General features: G+C 35.2%; 1 protein-coding gene across 2 annotated transcripts; it reads left to right on the top strand.

Annotated features, from left to right (window-relative positions):
* The first annotated feature begins 1,180 nt into the window (after positions 1–1,180).
* Positions 1,181–21,983, top strand: LOC133532962 (WASH complex subunit 2). Of its 2 annotated transcripts, none has more exons than XM_061871846.1 (13): positions 1,181–1,563; positions 6,955–7,053; positions 8,702–8,799; positions 9,299–9,383; positions 9,945–10,084; positions 10,593–10,681; positions 11,035–11,150; positions 11,840–11,956; positions 13,443–13,521; positions 13,737–13,909; positions 15,670–15,783; positions 16,241–19,430; positions 20,890–21,983. In XM_061871846.1, exons 2-13 carry the CDS (start codon positions 6,961–6,963, stop codon positions 20,988–20,990), a joined length of 4,395 nt encoding a protein of 1,464 aa, XP_061727830.1. In that variant the 5' UTR covers positions 1,181–1,563; positions 6,955–6,960; the 3' UTR covers positions 20,991–21,983. The 2 variants fall into 2 exon arrangements, with proteins under 2 accessions (XP_061727830.1, XP_061727831.1); XM_061871847.1 differs by lacking the exon at positions 1,181–1,563 and adding an exon at positions 1,593–1,704.
* Positions 21,984–22,116: the final 133 nt, after the last annotated feature.

The raw sequence follows: 22,116 nt of genomic DNA, 5'->3' as shown, positions 1-22,116 counted from the left end.
AAAATAAAATCGAAGTTCCAACAACTCAAAAATGACGTATGCCACTTGAAAGGTTAAATTTCGATTGGCGTACTCTATCAACTTTTTATCTTGGCTTGGTAGCTCAAGTGATGCATATAGGTAAGTACCTATATACCGGCTTATCTCATCCGAGTGCATTCCACAGTCGGGCTAGGTACCTGTTATTGTTTACTGCCATATTGTGTTATGTTTATATCTCATTGTTATATCGAGACAACAAGCAACTGACGATCACTGATGACACTGTACTAAAATGTTTAATTTACGACATAAGATGAATATTTAGGTGTGAGATATAACACGAAAACACCATCTGTGCTTACAAATAAGTAAAATACCTACCTAGGTACTTAATTGATAGTATGTTTCTAAAGACTTACTTATTCGACAATGTCTGGATGAGTAATGTTTGGACAATATTCTTTGTTCTGTTAATTCTAATACTTAATACCTACTACATTTCTGCAACTAATTGCCTCATTAGTAAAATTACGCAAAATAAATATATTTTAATTACTTTGGCAGGAAACCGAATTTCTCTTGCCTTGAGAAAGTTTAAATAGATATCAGGTGCTGCCAGTTACTCAAAATATCTGGAATCGCTATATAAAGAGGGACCTTTAGACCCCCGGCCTGGCGTAGATTCGAAGCACAGGGTCTAAAAGTTAAACGCTTCACACTTAATTCAGTAACTTACGACACGGACGCAGCAATACGTAAAAGAGAGATGCAGATATATCTGTACCGTGTCTAACGTATAGCTGCGTCCCTGTCGTCAGTTACTGAATTTAAGGGCTCTATCGCACTGTCGATTTGCGAGCGAGTTGAAAGCGAGATGAACGCGCAGCGAGTTCATCGCGAGTGCACCTCAAGTTCGCCATGAGCTTTGCTGTGTACTATAATACTGGATACCTTTGAAAATACGTTGTTCCTTGATGCCGCGGAGAGAAATTCCTCCGTGATACCCCGAGGTTAGTCTCAGAGCATTCAAATTTATACCTTAATCTAATTGAAATAGGAAAAAACATACATTGATATATTTAATGTTCCCTGCACTAGGCTCTGTCAGTTTGCCTTCAGTTGTACAAGTTCTTTTATATTGCAAAAAACATTCATTATTACATTTCATTATAGCAGCAACATTATGGTTTAAATGTCAGTTTGACATGAGATTTGACGTTATACAACTTATTCAAGGCAAGTATAAAAACGTCGTTCGGATAAACTAAAAGCAATATAAGAATGGAAGCCTAAATAAATCCTACAAAATATAAAATTAAGGTATTTAGTAATATTTATGTTTATAATGCTAGATTTTTTATATAAATACATAAAACCCATAAAAAATAGGCATGTTTATAAAACCTGGTAGCTCAAACAGCTTGATCTGTCATCCTTGTTTTTGTAGAGTACACAGAGAAAGTGCATTTTACGCAAAATAAATACGATTACACCTTATATTTTGCTATCAAATGGATTCTAACTGCTCGACGCACTAATTAACTTTCTATTTGCCTCTAAAGTTTATTAACATTGCACTTGGTGAGTGATTCACACGTATTTTAAATGACAGTGAGATAATTGTTTGGCTTTAAAACACGAATTGTTTTTATGATTTTGTTGTTTAAATCGTTGATTAGTGATCAATTGGTGCGTATGTTGACTTCGATTTAGCTCGTAAAGGTTTGTTTACGCTTCTTTTTATGATGTTATTCGTGATTGGAGTACTGAAATTATACTTAATAACTTGAAAAAGGTTAATCTTCTTATTGTAATTGTTTCCGTTGTAAATATTTGTTTCTCTTGTGTTTTATATGGATTAGATATCAATGCCAGTTTTCAAAAAACAGTGTACCCAATTAGTCTGAGTTGTTAAGAAAAGTTAATCACAACTTGTATCTTCAACTGTCATCATCTACCTCGCGTTGTCCCGGCAGTTTTCCCACAGCTCATGCTCAGCCTGGGGTCCGCTTGGCAACTAATGCCAAGAATTGGCGTGGGCACTAGTTTTACGAAAGCAACTGCTATTGGGATTAGTCTGGTTTCCTCACTATGTTCTCCTTCACCAAAAAGCAACTGGTAATTATAAAATGAGTTGGGATTTGAACCTGCAACCTCCAGATTGTAAGTTGCACGCTCTTACCGCTAGGCCACCTGCACTCTTCCAGGCCACCAGCCCTCTTGTATCTTCAGCTATGGAAATTTTATATGGTATCGCTGTCCAATTCTTCACTATACATAGCAACTATCATTCACATTGTTAGGCAGGGCACTTGTGCTAGGGTGCATGTATTTAACTCCACAGCTGACATAAAGTCATTGCGCTTGTAAATCCGCTATGTGATCTGTCATATTTTCAGGCCTGAAAACCTTATGTAGTGTTTTCAGATGACGGCATTGACAATCGCAGCAATAATATCTAGCATACATAATTGACCAAAGCATTAGTGAAGGTCTTCAATTTGGCTCGGGCAATCTGCTTTTGTATGTCCAGATGTTCTCCTCTACAGGTCACAATTCTCAACCGATTGTTGTGAAATATTGTGACTAGGTTCAGTAGTTAGATAAAAATTTTCTGTTGTTTAGTTTTTTTTAATATGTTCGAAATTGTAAAAATGGGCATGAAGGACTTTATTGTCTATGGAACTTAAGACCATTGTGATTACGCTGTGATACAACAAAGTAATTTTTAAAGCTTATCAACCTTATTGCAAAATAAGTGACAAGAATTTAAGAGACAAAATAGGATTTATTTATGTTAGATACAAAACAAAACAACAGAAATTGAAGTGGGCTGGACATCAGTAGCGGCGCGTGGAAATTCTGGCTAGGCAACTCGGAACAAAAAAAACCTAAACTAACATTATGTACCTACTTCTTTCAAGTAAAAAGTGAAGCGAGCGCTAGGTGTATCCTTGGGCGCGTAGCAATAAATTTTAGGCAAGCCGGTGGGAATCGAGTTGTATGGAGCCGCCGCCCCTGCTGGACATACTATTAGAGGAGGAGATAAATGGAGCAAAATTGTAACACTATGGCACCTTAGAGGACATAAAAGAAACAGAGGTAGGCCATTTAAAAGATGGTCCAATTAAATAGAAGACATGGCTGGAAGGACTAAAATATGGACCAGATTAGTGCAAAATAAGGAAGAGTGGAGAAGATTGGGGGAGGCCTTTGCCCAAATGCTCACAGAATCGGTTATCGTAGATTAAGGAAAACTATAGATATAGTATAAAAATGTATTTCTGATATAAGACTATAAATTAATTAAAAAAACCTTATCGTGAGGTCTATAGCACACCTAGTTCATTGTTTTGTTTCAATGACCATTTATTGGCAATAAGATTTATTTATTTTAAACTTTATTGCACAATAAAAAATAAGTACAAATGGCAGACTTAGTGCCTTAAGGCATTCTCTACCAGTCAACCATAGGGAAAAACAGAAATTCTCACATGTGGGTGCAGTGAGAAAAATAATTACAAAAAAATGACAACTATAAGTAATTTAAGTAAGATAAATTCAAAATTTCCTTCAAGCTATCAACACACTTTATTCCCACCAATTGACATGTTAAGTTTAAGTTAAAATACTTCAAAGTAGGCATTTTTAAAAATAATAAAAACTATTGCTATTTGCCTATCATGCCTGTTGTTGTTGAATGATAATAATTGTTGTAATAAAGTTTACTCTGCATCCTGTTAATCATAAAAATATTAGTTATATAGATAACATGCAAATCACATGCATATAATAGTAATATATTTAAATGGAAATATCCAACATAGATAATCTGTTCGGAAATTAATTACATTGTAAACTCCATATAACGTCACTCGATATAACAATTCACTCCCAATTACGTCGAAATTTGTTGGCTATAGTATAGTTGCTTTACTTTAATATTAATTTCTCTCTATATAACGAAAACTATAGCATCATAAAACATCCGGTCCCATGAGTGTAGCTATTTAGAGTATACAGCGTAGTTAGTAATAGTTCAGCCTATATACGTCCCACTGCTGGGCACAGGCCTCCTCTCATGCGCGAGAGGGTTTGGGCTATAGTCCCCACGCTGGCCCAATGCGGGTTGGAGACACATACACCTTTGAATTCCTTCGCGGATGTATGCAGGTTTCCTCATGATGTTTTCCTTCAGCAAAAAGATAGTGGTAAATATCAAATGATATTCCGTACATAAGTTCCGAAAAACTCATTGGTACGAGCCAGGACAGACAGTGACAGGACAAAGAGGACATTGTTGTTATATGTGAAAATTATCTAAGGTCAATACAAGGAGGAGATGCAATATAGGAGGACAGTCTATAAGATAAGATCGTCTACAAGCGCTTTCATTACTTTTAACTAATGCGTTTGTAGTTGTACCTACCCATATTCTAATCACTGAACGTCGGCAGAGCAGGAGTGAAGCTTTCATTTCTGTGTCTGAACGTATGTGTACTAATACGAAAGTTCTTGCCCTCTGACAGCCTTCCCTACGGTAAATTTTATATGCTGGTCTTCTACACATCGAAATTACTTTTTTTTGATGCCATAGTTAAATAGCTTTATTCACATAATAGATATACATATACAGGGTGTAATCGTTAAGTGTGGCCAGGCCATAATTCCGTAAATATAACAGATATCAGAAAACTTCCAACTGATATCGAAAGTGCGTTACCCAATGAGTAAAATTACATTAATAACTTTTTTTAAATAAAAACAGAAATATCCCAAATATTAACTTCAAACCCTTCCATACATTTAGTAGGTAAGCCGTTCATTCAAAGACTAGTTTATACGGCCGAGGCATGTCACCGTTATCAAATGATTCATGAATTTTCTTATGTTAACCACTTACTCCACATCAATTAATTAACATTTTCAAGTATTTACACGTACTGATCTATTATTATCTGACGGCTTTAAATTAATACTAAAGTTAGATATTTTCATTCCAATATTTTATAAAGCCACCAGTGTGTGGTGTGGTATTTTTGGTAACAGGATTATTGGGCCTTATTTTTATGGCGGCACATTGACTGGACAGAAATATTTTGAGTTCATCCAAAACGATTTGCAGCGTCTCCTAGAACACGTTCCAGACGAAGAACGAAGGTTGATAATTTTCCAACAAGATGGAGCCCCACCACACAACGCACGTATTGTCATGGATTTTTTAAAAGACCATTTTACTGGCTTAATAGCCAATAATAGTGTGACTCCATGGCCGGCAAGATCCCCGGATCTTACTCCGTGTGTTTTTTTCTTATGGGGATTCATAAAGGATAATATCTACGCTGAAAGAGTGCACAGCTTAGAAGAGCTAAAAAATCGCGTACGCCGTGCCATTGCTCTAATTACCCCGCAAATGTTAACAAAAGTTCATTTAGAAACAGTTAGGAGTATGTATCGCACAAGAAGGACGTTACATCGAGCAACTGTTGTAAATAAAATAATTATTCATTTCAAAATAAATGTTATATTAATTATTTCATAAACGGTAGTTTTATTATTTTATTACAATGTATTCGTACAAATAACGAATCTCAAACAGTTTTACCTCTTACGACACCCGACATTCTTTGAGGCTGTAAGTCGTCATACTAAATGTATGGGAGTGTTTTAACTTAGTATTTTAAATATTACTTCATCTATTTAAAAAAAAGTTTTTAATGTAATTTTACTCCTTGGGTAACGCACTTTGGATATCAGTTGGAAGTTTTCTGATATCAGTTATATTTACGGAATTATGGCCTGGCCACACTTAACGATTACACCCTGTATAGAGGTGTGACTATTTATAACTAGCTTAAATCGAAATTAGGCCGTACCAAGGATGCTGGCGGCATTTCCTCAGCAATGCTGATACGTTGTGCGAGGAAGCCGCCAGCTCTTCGGTCAACAGTTACGTCAACCAGACGCTTCGCGATTTCTGCTAAAAACTTGCGCGCTGGGACCCCATGGACCTAGAATTTCGACGCTGACAACGCTAAATGGTACAAAATGGTTCTCTCTACCGAGGCTCTTATACAGGGTGACTGGTAATTCGTCGTATTCCTTCAAGGGGGTTATTCTACAGCTTATTTGGAGTGATTTAAGTCCAGTCAACCAGGGGTCAAAACTCATTGGTTTTCAAGAAAAGTCAAGTACGCTAAGTCCTGTAACTGCTTTGGTATTATTATTAATTGTAAAAAATGAGCATAAAATGTCATAAATTGTACCTTTTTAGAAAGCTTATGAACTGAGGAAATAAATTCTGTAATTTGTACGCGAAGTGTTATTACTTTTTTTTTAGTTATGCCTTAAAATGTAACAAGATTTGAAAAAATAAAATACAAAAAATTCTGACTTCAGATGCTTTTATTTGCAAAATTTTGATATGTTTTGTACTTTTTTTATTATTTTACGAAAGCAGTGATTCATTGGCTATTCGGAAAATCTTTTTTTTATTTGAAAAAGGTCAAAAAGCGGGTATTTATTTAAAAAATCTAAAATCTTGAATAACTTGAAAACCAATGAGTTTTGACCCCTAGTTGACTGGACTTAAATCACTCCAAATAAGCTGTAGAATAACCCCCTTGAAGGAATACGACGAATTACCAGTCACCCTGTATTTATTACGTTTCAACATTTCGGCGCTTTCGCGCTGGGCCTAAGGTTTCAACGCCGAATTGTACAATCTGGTTTTATTTATTACTTTTCAAAATTTCGGTGCTTTCCGCCGCTCCGCCCGCTTTTACATTAGTCCGTTGTAGGTGAGACACTGCCAGTTTGTCTACGCAGGTAGCATCCCGCACTAACATCTGTCCAGAGCTCCAAGGAACCTTACTTTTATATTGAAAGATGCTTGAAAAATACATGTTTTATGAAATTGTTAAATTTGTACCTCAGAAACACTATTCAGAATAATTTTTTCTTAATGGACAGCGTGCAATGGAAGGCACGGCGGCGCTCCGCGGCGCGGCGCCGCGCTGGAGCCTCGCCGGAGACCAGCAGCTTTTAGACCTCCTTCAAGACATACATCAGGTATCTTCTTCTGTTGTTAAGAGGAAAAGGGGACTTAATATACACGATTTTCACTCTTTATTTTAAAACTTTGGTGGTAGCATGGTTGCATTTTTATCTTCTGTCACTTTTGCACTTACATATTTGTTGGAACGTGACAGGCATGGTGGCAACTTGATAAAAATACAACCGCCGTTGAAAAATCGCAACTCAATTCGTGGTCATGGAGCAGATAATAGGTGAAGTTTAAGGAGTCTCTTGAAAGAAGTAGGAGATTGAGCGCACCTTGAGTCTAGACGCAGAGAATTTCATAGTCTGACAGCTTAAAAATAAAATAATTATTATAGAATTAAGAAGAGGATGACGGTAAATACTTACTCACATAACATATTTATTTAAAAAAATTGTTAAAACCAATTTTACTAAGGAAGTTTACTATAAAGTGTCCGATTATCATTACACCTTATAAAAGCAAAGTCCCCTGCCGCGTCTGTCTGTGTGTATGTATGTTCGCGATAAACTCAAAAATACTGAACGGATTTTCATGTGGTTTTCACCTATCGATAGAGTGATTCTTGAGGAAGGTTTAGGTGGATAATTTGTTAAGGTTTGGTGTAACTCATACGAAGCCGGGACAGATCGCTAAGTTTCATTGATAAAGATGTGTGGGAAGATAGGAATATTGAAAAAAGCTCCTCTTTTTCTAGCCTTTATAATGTTCGCTTACCATCAGTCAGGCCGTACGCTTGTTTACCACAAAAAGTGCCTGAACAGTAAATACATAACAAGTTTCATTACGAAAAATATTTATCTTTGACCAATTAATATGCTAATAAAGTCACTGGCATAACAAAATGAAATTAAGATCTCGTTACGCGGTGAAAGTGTATGCTAATTGTTATTTCGCCTCTCGTATGGATAGTAGCCGCAATTAAATGTATTAATTGTCTGCTACATACCGGAAAGTTAGTACATACTTACATGATAGGGTCCCGTAGATCCCTCTACCACATACTCCGAGACAAAAGAGAAAAAAATGGTCAAAAGACATCACAACATGGTACCCAAGACACGAAAAGGAATGATGGAGGGCAAAAAGTATACACTATTATTATTTTTTCAATTGTACATCGAAATTAAAAATTAGGAAACTATAGGTCTATAACGAAATCAATGCATAGCTATTAGCTAAGTTGCTCATATGTTTATTTTAAGACTGTTTGTTTCTCAATAAATTAAAAAAAAATGAGATGGGAAGACAAGTTCAGGCAGGTGGCTAGAGCCTTGTGGAGTAGACGGGACTGGAACGTACAAGCGTTAAGTCATACGGTTATCCCCTTTAGCTACTCAATCTATCTTCTCTAGTCTATTATCTAGTCTTATTATAGTTAAGAGCGTCAGATTTAGTTCGCGTCTAATATAAACCAATTAAATATAATATTTACGAGTAAGTTAGTTTAGCTTATCCTTACGTTTATTGGCAGGAATGTTGTGTATTATTTTTTAAACTTTTTCTTGGGTTAAGGTGTTAGGTAAATTTTTGTTTTGTATTTTTATTACGAACTTAGCAAGTAACTTGGCGCAATTACCATATGCCGCAATTATATAAATAATAAGCCTTGTTCTAGTGAGAGAAACCTAATCCAATATAGAACTATTATTATTACAGAGAATAATCTCGAAATGCAACGAGACAAACAAAAGATTGGACGAGATGTCGAGGGGGCTCCGAGACGCCAGTGTTAATCTGCAGAACGTCAATAACAAGTGAGTCTTATTTCAAAAATAGAGCATACTACACTCTGTATTTTTAACCGACTTCAATTTCATAGAAGGAAATATTTTTTGTTTATCCGGTTTGTTACGTTCATAGATGTATTGAACATTTAACGACAATTGGTCCATTGACCAAAAAACTTGGGGACTTTTTTCTCAGTAACAATGGAGAAGCTCGTGATTCGGACAAAATAACATAAAAATTCCCAATTCAAACACACAAGTTGGAGGTGCGGACTTTAATTGATGAGCCACTTAGGGATTACTTTACATTGGTTAACCAATTCATACTGTTAGTTTTGGCAACCAAATTAGCTTGAACCTTAGATGGATAACAGTTAATGTCTGTGAACGTGCAACTTTAAATAGAAACGCCTATTTAACATATTCTGTCATAATTTTATTTAGGTGTCGACTAACATCAGCCCGCGTTATTGTCTGTGTGTGAAACCCTTTAATTACTAACATTTAACCCGTTTTACACTTGCAGGTTCCTAGCCCTGAGCAACACACAGTTTGTGGAAAGCCGCGTGTATGAGGACGACGCGGATGTGGCACCCCCCGCCGTCGAGAAGGTAACCTGGAATATAGGATAGTATGAAATAAATCTCATGTTAGTTGCAAAACTTGTTATTCTATGCTTATAGTACCAGTTGTACAGCTAGCGCCATCTAAACTATAATGTATTAGGAAGATATAGACAACAAAACGATAATAACAATCCTACACGTTGCACAGGTAGCTATTGTCATACCAAATTCTATTACGTTATATGCTGTCTGTTTTGTGGAGTGCGGAGTTCGCAAAGTTCTGTTCACAACATTCAAAAAACTTATGTTTGTTGTACTTACTAATTAGTGTTGTGTTGGAAAACTTATTCAATACTTTTACTAATTTTAAAAATTATCTATTCCTACCGTTTGTTACGAGTACAGTCAAGGTATTAAATGTCGATACAAAGTGCCAAAGATATGTATACACGACCTTATTGCCTGTATATTAAGGTAGTGTGTACATATTTTAGTCATCTTTTTCCGTATCGATATTTAATACCTTGGCTGTATCTACCAAATCCGTTTTACTCAAATTTTTCTGCTTAATAAAGTAAACTATAAAAATCTATTTTAATTATACAGGAACCACCCAAACCCAAAGACCTAGCTTCAGACCTAACCAAGCTGAAAGAGAGCCTGCAGATCCTGGAGAGCTACCACGAGCCCCTTCTCATCGTGAGGGACAGTGACAGCGATAGCGATAGTGATGAGAACGATGACAGGTAGGTTTCTATACAGTTAATACAGTATGTAAACTTACGAAAGTGTAAATTTAGGTCATGAGCAAGATAGCGTCTACCTCAGCCAAATAACTTCCTTCAAACGAAACTAAACAGAATGAGTGCAAATTCTGGGTATGGTATATAAACACCTAATCATTTTGAAGGATCCCTCCCGATTTTTTAAGCTATTGCATGCCTGATAAAGTTTTTGTGGAAAAATAATTGTAAATTTTAACAATTTTTTAAGATAGTGTTACAATTTGGTGCCTATGACCAGGATACAAAGCTGATTAATTTTTATACTGCAAGTGAAAACCACATATCGTCGGGTATAGTGCAATACCGCGCAACTAAGTCGAAAGAGTTCGAAATTCAAACAATGTACTAGGTAATTGTACCTTGCTGCATTTGTTATTTACGCGGTATTGCACTATCCCCGACGAAATGGGGCCATTTTGCATTTAACCACTAAATTCAAGCATTTGTCTATTCCTCTATATATTTGCAGGTTGGTTCTTAAACCTAAAGACCTGTACGCCGACAGACCTCTCCCTTACATCATAGGCTCACAAGCGTGGAAGAGCAAATGGCATGCAGGTAAAGTATAACTTATTTATTACATAAATTTACATTTGTATAAAATATATTTAAAAAACGGGTCCCTCTCGTATTTTAAGTCGAGAAACGCTCGACATGTTTCACTCTGTACAGAGGAGTGTCATGAGGAGCTTGCGTTGACGGACCGGTGCGACGGATTGATTTTTAATATATTTAATATGTCTGTGTCTCACGGAAGTTTTGTTATTAAAATTTACATTTGTTTATGAATTACAAAAGTTATGCACAAAAAGATTATATATTGTATACACATATACAAGTAAGCAGTAAGTTAGTCTGGGAGGTCTGTAACAAAATTTGTGTACAAAATCAAGAATACATTGTTGTTTCAGGACTGGTCCCAGATGAGAGTGACTCTGACAGCTCAACATCGAAGGTTGAGGAAGTGGAACAGTATTCAGAATCTGAGGAAGAACGGCCTGTGGAACACTATATGCCGGATAGGACGGTAAAATATCAAATATTGAAGAAAATGTGGCCGGGGCCTAGGGTTACTATTCAAAATTTGGGAATCGAGATCAAAATTTGGGAAATAAATACATTTTGCTGTAAAACATCGCCTAATAAAGTATTGTTGCTTAATGATCTAAATTTGCGGCAATGTTCTCTGTTAACTTGGTAACGTGGCAACTAGCCTATTTCTCTTGTACAATCAAGGTTTAAAATATTGATACGAATTAAGAAACAAAAATATCTATACAGTATACAGTACCTTAATGTCTAGGCAATAAGATATCAGCATCAAATTTGTTTCAGCTATTGTTTTTTTTTTTGTAATTTTGTACAACCGTTGTGCTATCAATTACTGGTTAAACACCAATAGGCGTTAAACATCAATAATATGCCTACCATCTAAAATTAAATTAAAAAAGAGGGTAGTCAATATGGAAGTGGTCACGTGTATGTCCTTTTTTTTGGTTTTTAATTTGTATAGTTTTTGTATCAATAATAATGTTTGAATGTTAATTTCTTTATGTGTCGTTGGCGTGCGTCGCCATTAACTCTAAAGTCAGGTCCCCACAGAAAACCACCACGGATTACCATTTTAGCGTCCAAATGTTTTTTTTTTATGTCTGCATGTCACTATAATAAGTGATGTATATGTATACTGATGATGATGTAATTTTATGTTTGCAGATGTCTACAAGCACGCTTTCTCTACAATCGGAAGCGCCCGTCTCTGTCTCTCCCGTACGCCCGTCCCCTGCCGCCGTGGCTGCGGACTTAGCTCGGCGGTTGGGGGGAGATATTAAGGTAAACATATCCACTGCTGGATAATTGCTTCTAATGATACAGTTCATCAAGTCGAGACGATAAAAACGTCTTCAAATGTTTTGTTGAGAGGATTCAAGCATGTATAGATCGTTTTGTACACCTGGTCCGCTAGATTCCTCTGTACCTGATTTACATGTGTTAAATGTAAAATACAGATTAAATACTTATCCAAATATATCCTGGGCACGGCACCAAATTGTAAACTGATGCCATGATCAACTATCATTGTATTTTATTTATTTGGAAAGCAAACAGAAGTAAGTGAGCAGGACATAAGGTTTCAAAATACACACAAAGGACATTCACTTATTTCCCTGACAGCTCTCACTAAAACATGTATAACAGGAATATTACTACACTTAACTACTCTTAAGATATTAAATACAGTTATTAAATTTACTAACACTAGATAGATAGATAGATAGATAATCCGTTTATTTGTTTGCCACAATACACACAGGAAATACAATTAATAAAATGACAAAAAAACAGATAATACAAAATTATACGAGAGAAATACACATTTATACAAAATAGAAGTAGAAAGAGAAAAAAAAATACATTTAAATAATACTGTTCCATACATATAGGAAATGTTGTGTGCGTCGCAGCAAAACAAAAGGGTTCTGGCTCAGTATTACGCTTCACCCTATGGGAGAGGCACTGATATTCTGCCAGGACCAGATCACGTCAACCAAGATACAGTGTAAAATATGCAATATTCAAAGTTAGTACTTACCTAAATACCTTGTTTATAAAACTAGTGACATAATTATCATTGAAAGTGAGTACTTGCAAAGTTATGATATTGAAGTGTCAGTGTGATTAGCATGCTTAAGTAATACGTAGTGTCAAGTGTAATTATAAGAAGAAAATCATTTTATATACATTATGAATTACTAAAACCAAATAAAATAATAGTATTAGTGAAGACTAAATTCGGTAATCAGCAACCAGGTAAACATGAGGGACTCCCAAAGTTTGTACCACTAGATGCTAAGCTAATCTATCAGAATGATGAATACTGAGAGAGAAAGAGACGAGGTAAACAGTAACAACTAACAACACTACTGTACAATACTATGTAGGTAGGTACAATGCCTATGTTTATGCATTTAAAGTATGATGGAAGATCTCTTATTAACTATCTATTGCCAAAATAAGTACTTTTTTTTAAATTGCAGTTTACTGTTATTAAAGATCTCTTTACTAGTTCTTAATAGATTGATTGATTGATTAATAAATTGATTTCAATTATTATATTATACTATAGTCTAGCAAACACAACTTGTCACTCAGTAAGAACCAGAAAAACTATTCTCATCCCTTTCTTTTAGGTGCTAGTACTAGCGTAAGACAAAGACAGTATGACTCTCTCTATCTATGTTTGAAATAAGACAGTCCTGAGCCAAACTGTAATAACATTTTTGAGTTTATTTATTTATTTTTGTAGTATGTTTCACAGATACCGGAAAGAGAACCAGTGTACACTCAACCGGAAACAGTTCCCCGGAAGTTGTACAAACCACAGGAGCCGTTAGCTAGTAAGCTTTTTCCAAAATTCTTTTAAATATAATTGAAAGAGGCTCTGTTTTAAACACATTTTGACTTAATAACTTCCTTGGTCTTTTTAATATTAATATCATTAGCGCTATCGATCAGGTTACTAAACAATTCTGGCGCCCAGAAAACTGGTTTCCAAAGAAGTTGTAATAAAAATCACTAATTGTACAAATTTCTTAAATTATACGTTTTTCAGCAACAATTTTCCCCGACGAGCCGCCGCCACTAGACGACCAGTCAAGCGACGACGATATTTTCGCGGAGCTGCACAAATCTCAACCTAAACCCCATAGCAGTAGGGTCGAAGATCTATTCGACTTTAGCACCAAACCGAGTGGACTTGAAGAAGCGCTGTTCGGAACGCCAAAGGTAAATAAATGTGACAATAAGGTAACTATTAGGAACCAAATCAAATTGTTTAATGAAAATATTTTATTTTGTGTAATTTTAGGTAGAGAGACTACTAAATAAATTAGAAACTGAAATAAATGTCAAATAAATAAAATTGTCTGGAAGAGATCGCTTTTTAGCGATAAGACCGCCTGTTGTTTACCTCTTCTTTATGTGTTGTATTATTTGTACTGTTTCTGTATTGAGGTGTGCAATAAAGTGTATTTGTATTGTATTGTATTGTATAAATACGAAACAAAAAGTGATCGAGGCCTCCAGTGCCCAGGGCTGGAATCGAACCAGCGTCCTCTCCATTCGCGGCAGATCCTCTCGGCCAGCCAGGCCAGATCCACCGCGGCATGGGTCGAATTTAAAGAAGTATCTGACAACTTTTGAGGCCCTTACGGGTTATTTCTTTTTTATATCCTTCATTTCCCAAATGAAGGTTGAGGGAGGCGATGAAGAATTTTTCTAAAGAATTTTAGTATTTTATGGTTTTATTTTTTTTATCATAGTTTAATTTGTGTAATTTGACATTTAGAGACAGTATACATCTCTAATAAAGTATTTATTATTTCATCGATTCGATATTTGTAACTGTTTTTTTTTTAATTTATTGTTTGTAAAAATGGACATGTAAAAGTGCCCCTGTGGCCTATTTGCTGAATAAATGTTTGATATTTGATGGCTGAGATACGCGTCATACTCGTGAACGAGTGCTGTTTGAGGAGACCGGTCTGTTTAAGCTAACTTTATTTTTGAGTATAATTACAGTGAGACACCTCATTCGGTTCTCGTATGTTTCTTTTATCCTAATAAATGTTTTAATTATACGTAATTTTGACTCTTAGAGACTCTATACATCTCTAAGGATAATTTGATAAAAGTCATTTAGTTCTGACATTTAGAGATATTTACACCTTTAAATAATTTTAGATTTTTTTTTTGTATCTGTTTTTTTTAATGATAATTATTATTATTTTAGTTATTTTTTTGTAATTCGACATTTAGAGACTATACATCTCTAAGTAATAATAATAATTCACTTACTTTTTCTTTAATCAATAATACTCTTAAGTAGTTTGCATTAATATTTTCAATGAATTGTATTTTATACTTAATTGTTGATGTGCTTGTTTTTGCTTGTATGTAAATTCCATGTTGACGTGTAAAAGTGCCCTTGTGGCCTATTTGCTGAATAAATGTTGAAGTTGAAGAAGTATATGATATCTTTGGTAGTTTAAGTTGTGTGCTTAATTTGTATGTCATGTTCTTTTTAATATTGTGTTTAGAATGGTGAGCAAGCAATTTATGAGCCACTTTTCAGCTGTGCACATCACGTATCCCCACGGCAATGCCATTTTGAAAAAAATCCAAAATTGAATTGATTATCGAACCTGCATACGTGTAGAGTTGAACTAGGTTAAGTTGGCAGCGATTTTGATAGCACATGCTGCATTAGTGTTACTTTAAACGTCAATCTTCTATCTGTGCAAATGTTATTTTAAACGACATAATTTCATAGAAGTTTGGCGTAGTAACACTTGCAAAGTCTGTGCTATCAAAATAGCTGCCAACTCAACTTGGTACGACTCTACAAAAGTCACGAAAATTGGTTAAGAGATGCGACCAGTAGAGGAGAACAAGTGGGCAGACATAAGAAAAAATACCCCACATGAAACGGACACATGTTTTTTAAAATAAAATGATAATTTTAGACTTATTTTGTTATATTTCAGGTGCAAACAAACCAAAACATAGACAAACCTCCTCTATTCCCTGAAGATTCGGAAACGAAAATATCAGAAACAACAAAGACAGTAACTAAAGAACAACCCGAAGACAATATCAAAGTAAGTGACAGTTCATTTTTAAATATTATAATCGATATTAATAATTTAATACAGCTGAAAATCGGTAGTTGGAAAAATTTAATAATGAACCAAATAAAAAAAAAAACATACAAAAAATCAGTGAAGGTACGGCACCCTCGGTGCTTTAGACTGAAGAGTTAAACTAAATTAAAGTTAACACCGTAAACGGAGTGGCTTTGAAAGGCTAGGGTGACTTTGACATTTCAGTTTTAAGCAATATTTTCGCCAATTCAGTGACCGTTATAAATCCATCTAACAAGGAAAGGTTCCGCTTAGATTTATTTGGATATATGTCAGAGAGTAGTCTAAAATAACAGACACGTATTTTTTTATGCCCAGTCTCAATATATTGGGAGAAATTGTAATTCAACGCAAATACGCATTTCATTTCTTTAGACGTGTTTAACTACCTGAAACATTATTTTGGATTTTTCAGAAACCCGTTGGTGGCATATCCTTGTTCGGTACAAACAAGCACGCGGAAAGCATAGGGGCAGCCATCTTGAAACGGAACCGCCGGAAATCATCCACTTCCGGCGATGAAAGTAACACTGAAGAAGTCCAAGTCAAAGAACCTGTCAAAGAAAAGAAAGAGAGAGATATATTCGATGATCTATTTGCTAAATCTGAGAAACTAAATAAAAAGAATGACAAATCTGAAGTGGTTAAATCAAAACCAGTGCAAAAGGAGGTTACTCTACCAAAAGAAGCTAAAAAAGACATATTTAGTGATATATTTGATGATATAGATGATATATTCTCTAGTGATATTGTGGTACAGGTTAAACCGACTGTTAAAAATGATAAGTCTCTGTTCAGTGATGATGATGATTTATTTGCTGAAGTGTCGACGGTTAAAAAAGATAGTGAAAAAGATAAGGTGGTTAGTGAAAAATCTAATTCGTATGGTGCTAAGCCAAAAGTGGCTACGTTATCGGGTGTTACTAATGTTGAAAAAGGTGATGCTAAAAAGGAAAATAAGGTAATTAAGGAAATAAAAGAAACAACGAGCATTTTTGATTCAGATAGTGATGATGGATTATTTACGAATATTTCTAAAAATGTTAAACGCAATATAGATAAAGAAAGTAAACCAGTTGTTAATAAACTAAAAGATCATTTATTTGATGATGATGATGATGGATTATTTACCAAAAGTAATACCATACCGAAAGTTGATAAAAATATCGGTAAAATGACTGAACATAGTAAAAAGGCCTTGTTTGATTCCGATGATGAGCTGTTTAAAGATACGAAAAATATAATAGATGCAAAACCATCTCAAACCTGTCCAAACTCTACTGCAGTTGCAAATATGGATGATGAGTTATTTACAGCTAATGTTATACCCGAGAAACAATCAAACAAACCCGATATTATTAATTCAGTAAATATTGAGCGCAATGAAGTTAAAAGTACCCAAGAAACAAATATACCTACAGTGCAGCCAACAGTAACAGATAGTATAAACAATGACATAGACAATAATATACCTCCTTTTGAATCTCAGAAAAAAACAACTCCAGAATCTAGCCATGACAGTTTTGATGACGAAGATACAAAGGAATCTACTTCTAAAAATAATAACAAATATGCAGATATCAACCAATATTCTGAAAACAAAGGCAACAGTGGCCAAAGTAAAGATGATATATTTAGTAAAAATATTTTAAGAACTACAAGAATAGCAGCGGACGAGGAAAACATACATGTAACAGCTATTCTCAACGACTCTGATGATGGTTTGTTTCATAGTAAACCAAAAATTCCTAACACTGAAAATGTTAAACAAGTTCAACAAACAACAATTGCACCACAAACTTCAAATGTATTTTCAAGTGCTGACAAAAATGATATATTTACTGATATTTTTAATGATGTACCACCAGTTTTCGAAAAACCGAACGTGCCCAAAAAGTCTAAAAACGTAAACGCGCTCTTTGATGACGATTCCGATGACGAAGCTTTGTTTTTCAAGAAAAGTGATATCATCACTGACGAGAAACCAGTTATTAGTCCTAGCGAGGAAAGATTTGGTATTTTCAACGATGAGCCCCCGGCTATAGATATCGATTTTACTCAAAAGCCTAGTAAAAAAGAAGAAGTAATAAAAACTGCTCAGAAATCGGAAGATCCTCCAACGTTTGATAGAACTGATAGTATGTCATCTAAAGCAATTGAGACTGACATCATTAGTAAATCGGTCGAAGAACGCGATCCTACTCAAAACATAGAAGCTCAAGACACAACGGATGATACAGCCAAAGAAACTAAAAAGATCGGCAAACTAAAACCTATGAATATCAACATAAATGTTAACTCGCTCTTACCAGGAGCTTCTCCGAAAAAGAAACAAATTGAAAATGTCGAAGTTAAGCAAGAACACACAGCAAGTAACGAAGAATTACACAAAGCTGACAAAACCGAACCTAAAATGGTAAAATCCATCAGTTTTGATGATCCCGAAATATTAGATAATAAAATATCAAAAGAAAGAGCTAAAATACAAGTAAAAAGACGACCATCGACTAGACGGGCTAGAAAAGAAGCTGCCAGGAAATCTGCCATCGATTTTACAGATTCTAGTTTTGATAGCTCTAATGATAACAGTACTAAGGAAGAAGTTAAGGAGAAAGTAGTTAAAACTGTGTATATTTTGAATGATGATGACATTTTTGGCTCTACAAAAACAAATGATAAAAGTATGGAACCTACAAGAAAACATTTGAACATAGTTGATTCTGATGAGGAGTTATTCAAAAAACCAGAAAAGAAAACTGAAAAAGATAATGTTATAATAAAGGACCGTAAATCATTTGGACAACCAACTGTCGAAAATAAATCGTCGTTTGATCCTAATGAGATTGATGATATGTTTAAAAAATCAATTAATACGAAAGATATTTCAAATGATGAAATAGATAAAGTACAGAAGGATTCTCCAAATGAAGATAAATCAGAGGGTAATGTAGCTAATGTAGTTGATGAAATAAAGAGGGAAAATGTCAGTAAAAAGTTAGAAAATAAATCATTTTTAGATTCAGATGACGATGATGATTTGTTTAGACCAACTAATAAAAAATCATCAGTAAACACAAATGACACTCATTCTGATGAAAAACTCTTTAAAAGTGCTCAAACAACTCAATCTGATATTCAAAAAGTGAAAGAACCTGGTATATTTTCGAATTTGGATGAAGATGATTTATTTAAAGCAAAAACTAAAATAACTAAACCAGAGTTAAATACCAACGTTAGCTCAGACGAAGATATATTTCAGAATAAAGGTATAGGCACTTTGGGCAAAGTTTACAATAAAACAAAAGATAATGTCAAAGAAAATAAAACAGAAGAACTAAAAGACACACATAATATATTTGACGATTTTCCAGCAAAATCAATAGACAACAATATAGATGAAATACAACAAAGTAAAGTTGTAAAAGAACCAATAGTAGAAACTGTAAAAGAAAACGTAGAGAAAGCAAAAAAATCAATCCTAGATGATCTGAGTGATGAAGACGATTTATTTAAAAGTAAAACGAAATTGATAAGTAAAAAGGATACGAGTCTTTTTGGAGATGACGGTGATGATGATGATCTTTTTGGGACCAAACCTGCTAAAGGTAAGTTTAAAATAGTTGTGTACAATTTATATGAAGTCTAGGATTAGGTTGCCGAGCGGACTAAGCATTTTTTATATCTCTGGTACTAAAAGTAAAATTAAATATAGTGTTTTAAACTGTTTCGTGAAGTTGGTTCTTTCTAACTGGCCTCCAAATTATAGGTATTGTCATTGTCCAAATTAGTCAAGTAGTTTAAAACTTTAAATACTTGTGCTACACGTGCGAGTGAAACCCTAGTGTTAGATTAATTAATACACCGTATTTCTTTATTGCCGTTAATTTTCAAGGCTGCATTCTGGAGCTTAAATAAATTAATAGTTAAAAAAAAACACGCTTATGATACGATATTCCATCATGGAATGCCAGTGCTTATCTTCCGGCTTCATCACCAGACCTTAAACCTAATCGTGGTCAAAGTTCATTACAAGACTTTTCTAACAAATAGAAACACAGCTATGATACGATGTTCCATCATGAAGTTCCAGTTCATATCTTCCGGCTCCATCATCAGATCAGTTCGACAGTACCATATTATTGTATTGTCATCAGAACTACATACAGCTGCCAATTTTCATGCCGCTACGATCCTTGGAAGATGGTTAAATTAGTTACCTTAGATTCCATTACATAGTTACACACAGGTCGACCTAATAAAAGCGTGTTAATTAAGTAATAACTTTCTCGAAAACACCGGTATTCTAATTACCTTCATTTCGGAGATAATCAGTCATTTATTTTTATTTGATAAGGCCCTTACGAACGTGTACGCTTGCCTTACGGCCCGTTTACGTATTGATTAGTGTTTATAGACCGCGAGCCAGGAAAAATTTCCATGACCAATCGCCTCCCGGCTGAAAACTCGTGTAGTGCTTAACGATTAGGTTCGATGAACCCTCATGGACGTCAGCTGCCGCTCCGTTGGTGGGTTGAGGAATGGCAGCCACCGAAACACGTAAAACAAAAAAAATGTCATCGCCTCCCGTTTGATACTTTGTCAAATGATAGTTCAGATGCTGTTGTTAATTTAAAAAAAGCCGGTTATATCGCCGTGGTAAGAACATCAGCTGGTCACATGAACATGTAAAAAATAAGCGCTATACCTTTTATGACAGCAATAACAAATCATGAAACTTTGCAAGTATTATTTCATCAGTCGTAAACGCCTGAATTGGCATCAACGGATTACGCAATTGACGCATTACATTATACTTTGCCGCACATAAAGTGGTGTTCATTTTACAGCTGACGGTCATTCCACCGCGATAGAACCGCAAAAAGCAAAAATTATCTATGCCATTTAGTTAGCCATACCCCGAAGTTGAATACTATAAAAACATGGTGTATACAGTCCACATCAATATTATGTTCCATGAGCATCCAGAGAACACCATTGAGTTTTAAATTCCCGGCTCATCCAGAAGTTTAAAAAAAAATATTTTTATTCATGTATTTTTTTCAGAAATCAAACAGGATGTATCAGTCATTCTTCCTGTGAAGGAGCCGAAAACAGCGGAGCCGGTGTTTGTGGACCCTTTATCGCTGTTCGATGATGATGATTAACCCTTTGCCGGCCAAACACACAACAGCTCCAATCCAATATCAACTTTCGGGCAGGCGACGTTCAATGGGTTAAAAACGGTTAACAGACTGATGCGCACGTCGCTCCGTGAGTGGGACAGCTCTATGTACGTATATAGCGATGTCTCGCTTTCACATTAGAGCGATGCGAATCGGCGTGCAATGTGAAGACCGCCAAGATGCCCAATGAATACAACTGAAGCATTTTGTACCCGAAATTCACGGGGTTTGTTAGTCAGACCAAAATAAGTTGGCAGCTATTTTAATATCCCAGTCAGTGCCAGTGTCCAGTGTCATTTTAAACGTCAAACATCTATGAAATCATGACGTTTAAATAACACTTGCACAGGCAGGGCAATCAAAATCTCTATCCTCCATACAGCGTGTTTATTTAGTCACCTGCAATAATTTACGGGGGGAATATATAGGTCATACTGAGCAATTTTCACTATGGGACGAACCCTGACATCTGAAAAAATATTTGTCTGTTTCATACATTTTGGCTGTTTGATGTTTGACATTTTATATGGGTGAATAAATTTTTTTTCGCGAATTCGGGATTGTTCCCATGGTAAAAGTTGCTCAGTATGACCTGTATATTTACCCCGTAAATTATTGCAGGTGGCTAAATAAACATCCTGTATTGAGGATAGAGATTATGATTGCCCATCCTGTGCAAGTGTTAAGTAAACGTCATAATTTCATAGATGTTTGTTTCAACAAGGTCACCAACAGACGGAGTTGGCGTCGAATCCGGTTCTAAAGTACCTGTGGGCCTACCGCGAAAACCGAAATTCGGAAATTGCGGGGATCTCCTCTTTTACTCTCACTAAGACGTTATTAGAGTGACGGAGAAAATTCTCTGCAATAGATTTTGGCGGTTATAGCCCTGCACTGGCAGCATAATAATTTAAGAAATTGATCCTTAAGTGCCAATTACATCCACACTATCAGGCCTGATATCAGACCCGATTTAGGGCCACCAAATATCACCACATCGATTATAATTTATGAATTATAAATAAATGTTTCATATCCAAAATATCAACCATTGAACATTTTTGGCAATTGGAGACAAAATATTTTTTTACATTTCAAATATTGTTCA

Source organism: Cydia pomonella, chromosome 28 (genome assembly GCF_033807575.1).
Source record: "Cydia pomonella isolate Wapato2018A chromosome 28, ilCydPomo1, whole genome shotgun sequence".
NCBI classification, from domain to species: Eukaryota; Metazoa; Arthropoda; class Insecta; order Lepidoptera; family Tortricidae; genus Cydia; species Cydia pomonella.
The sequence above is the reverse complement of the archived record's forward strand: the minus strand, read 5'-3'. Positions and strand labels throughout refer to the sequence as shown.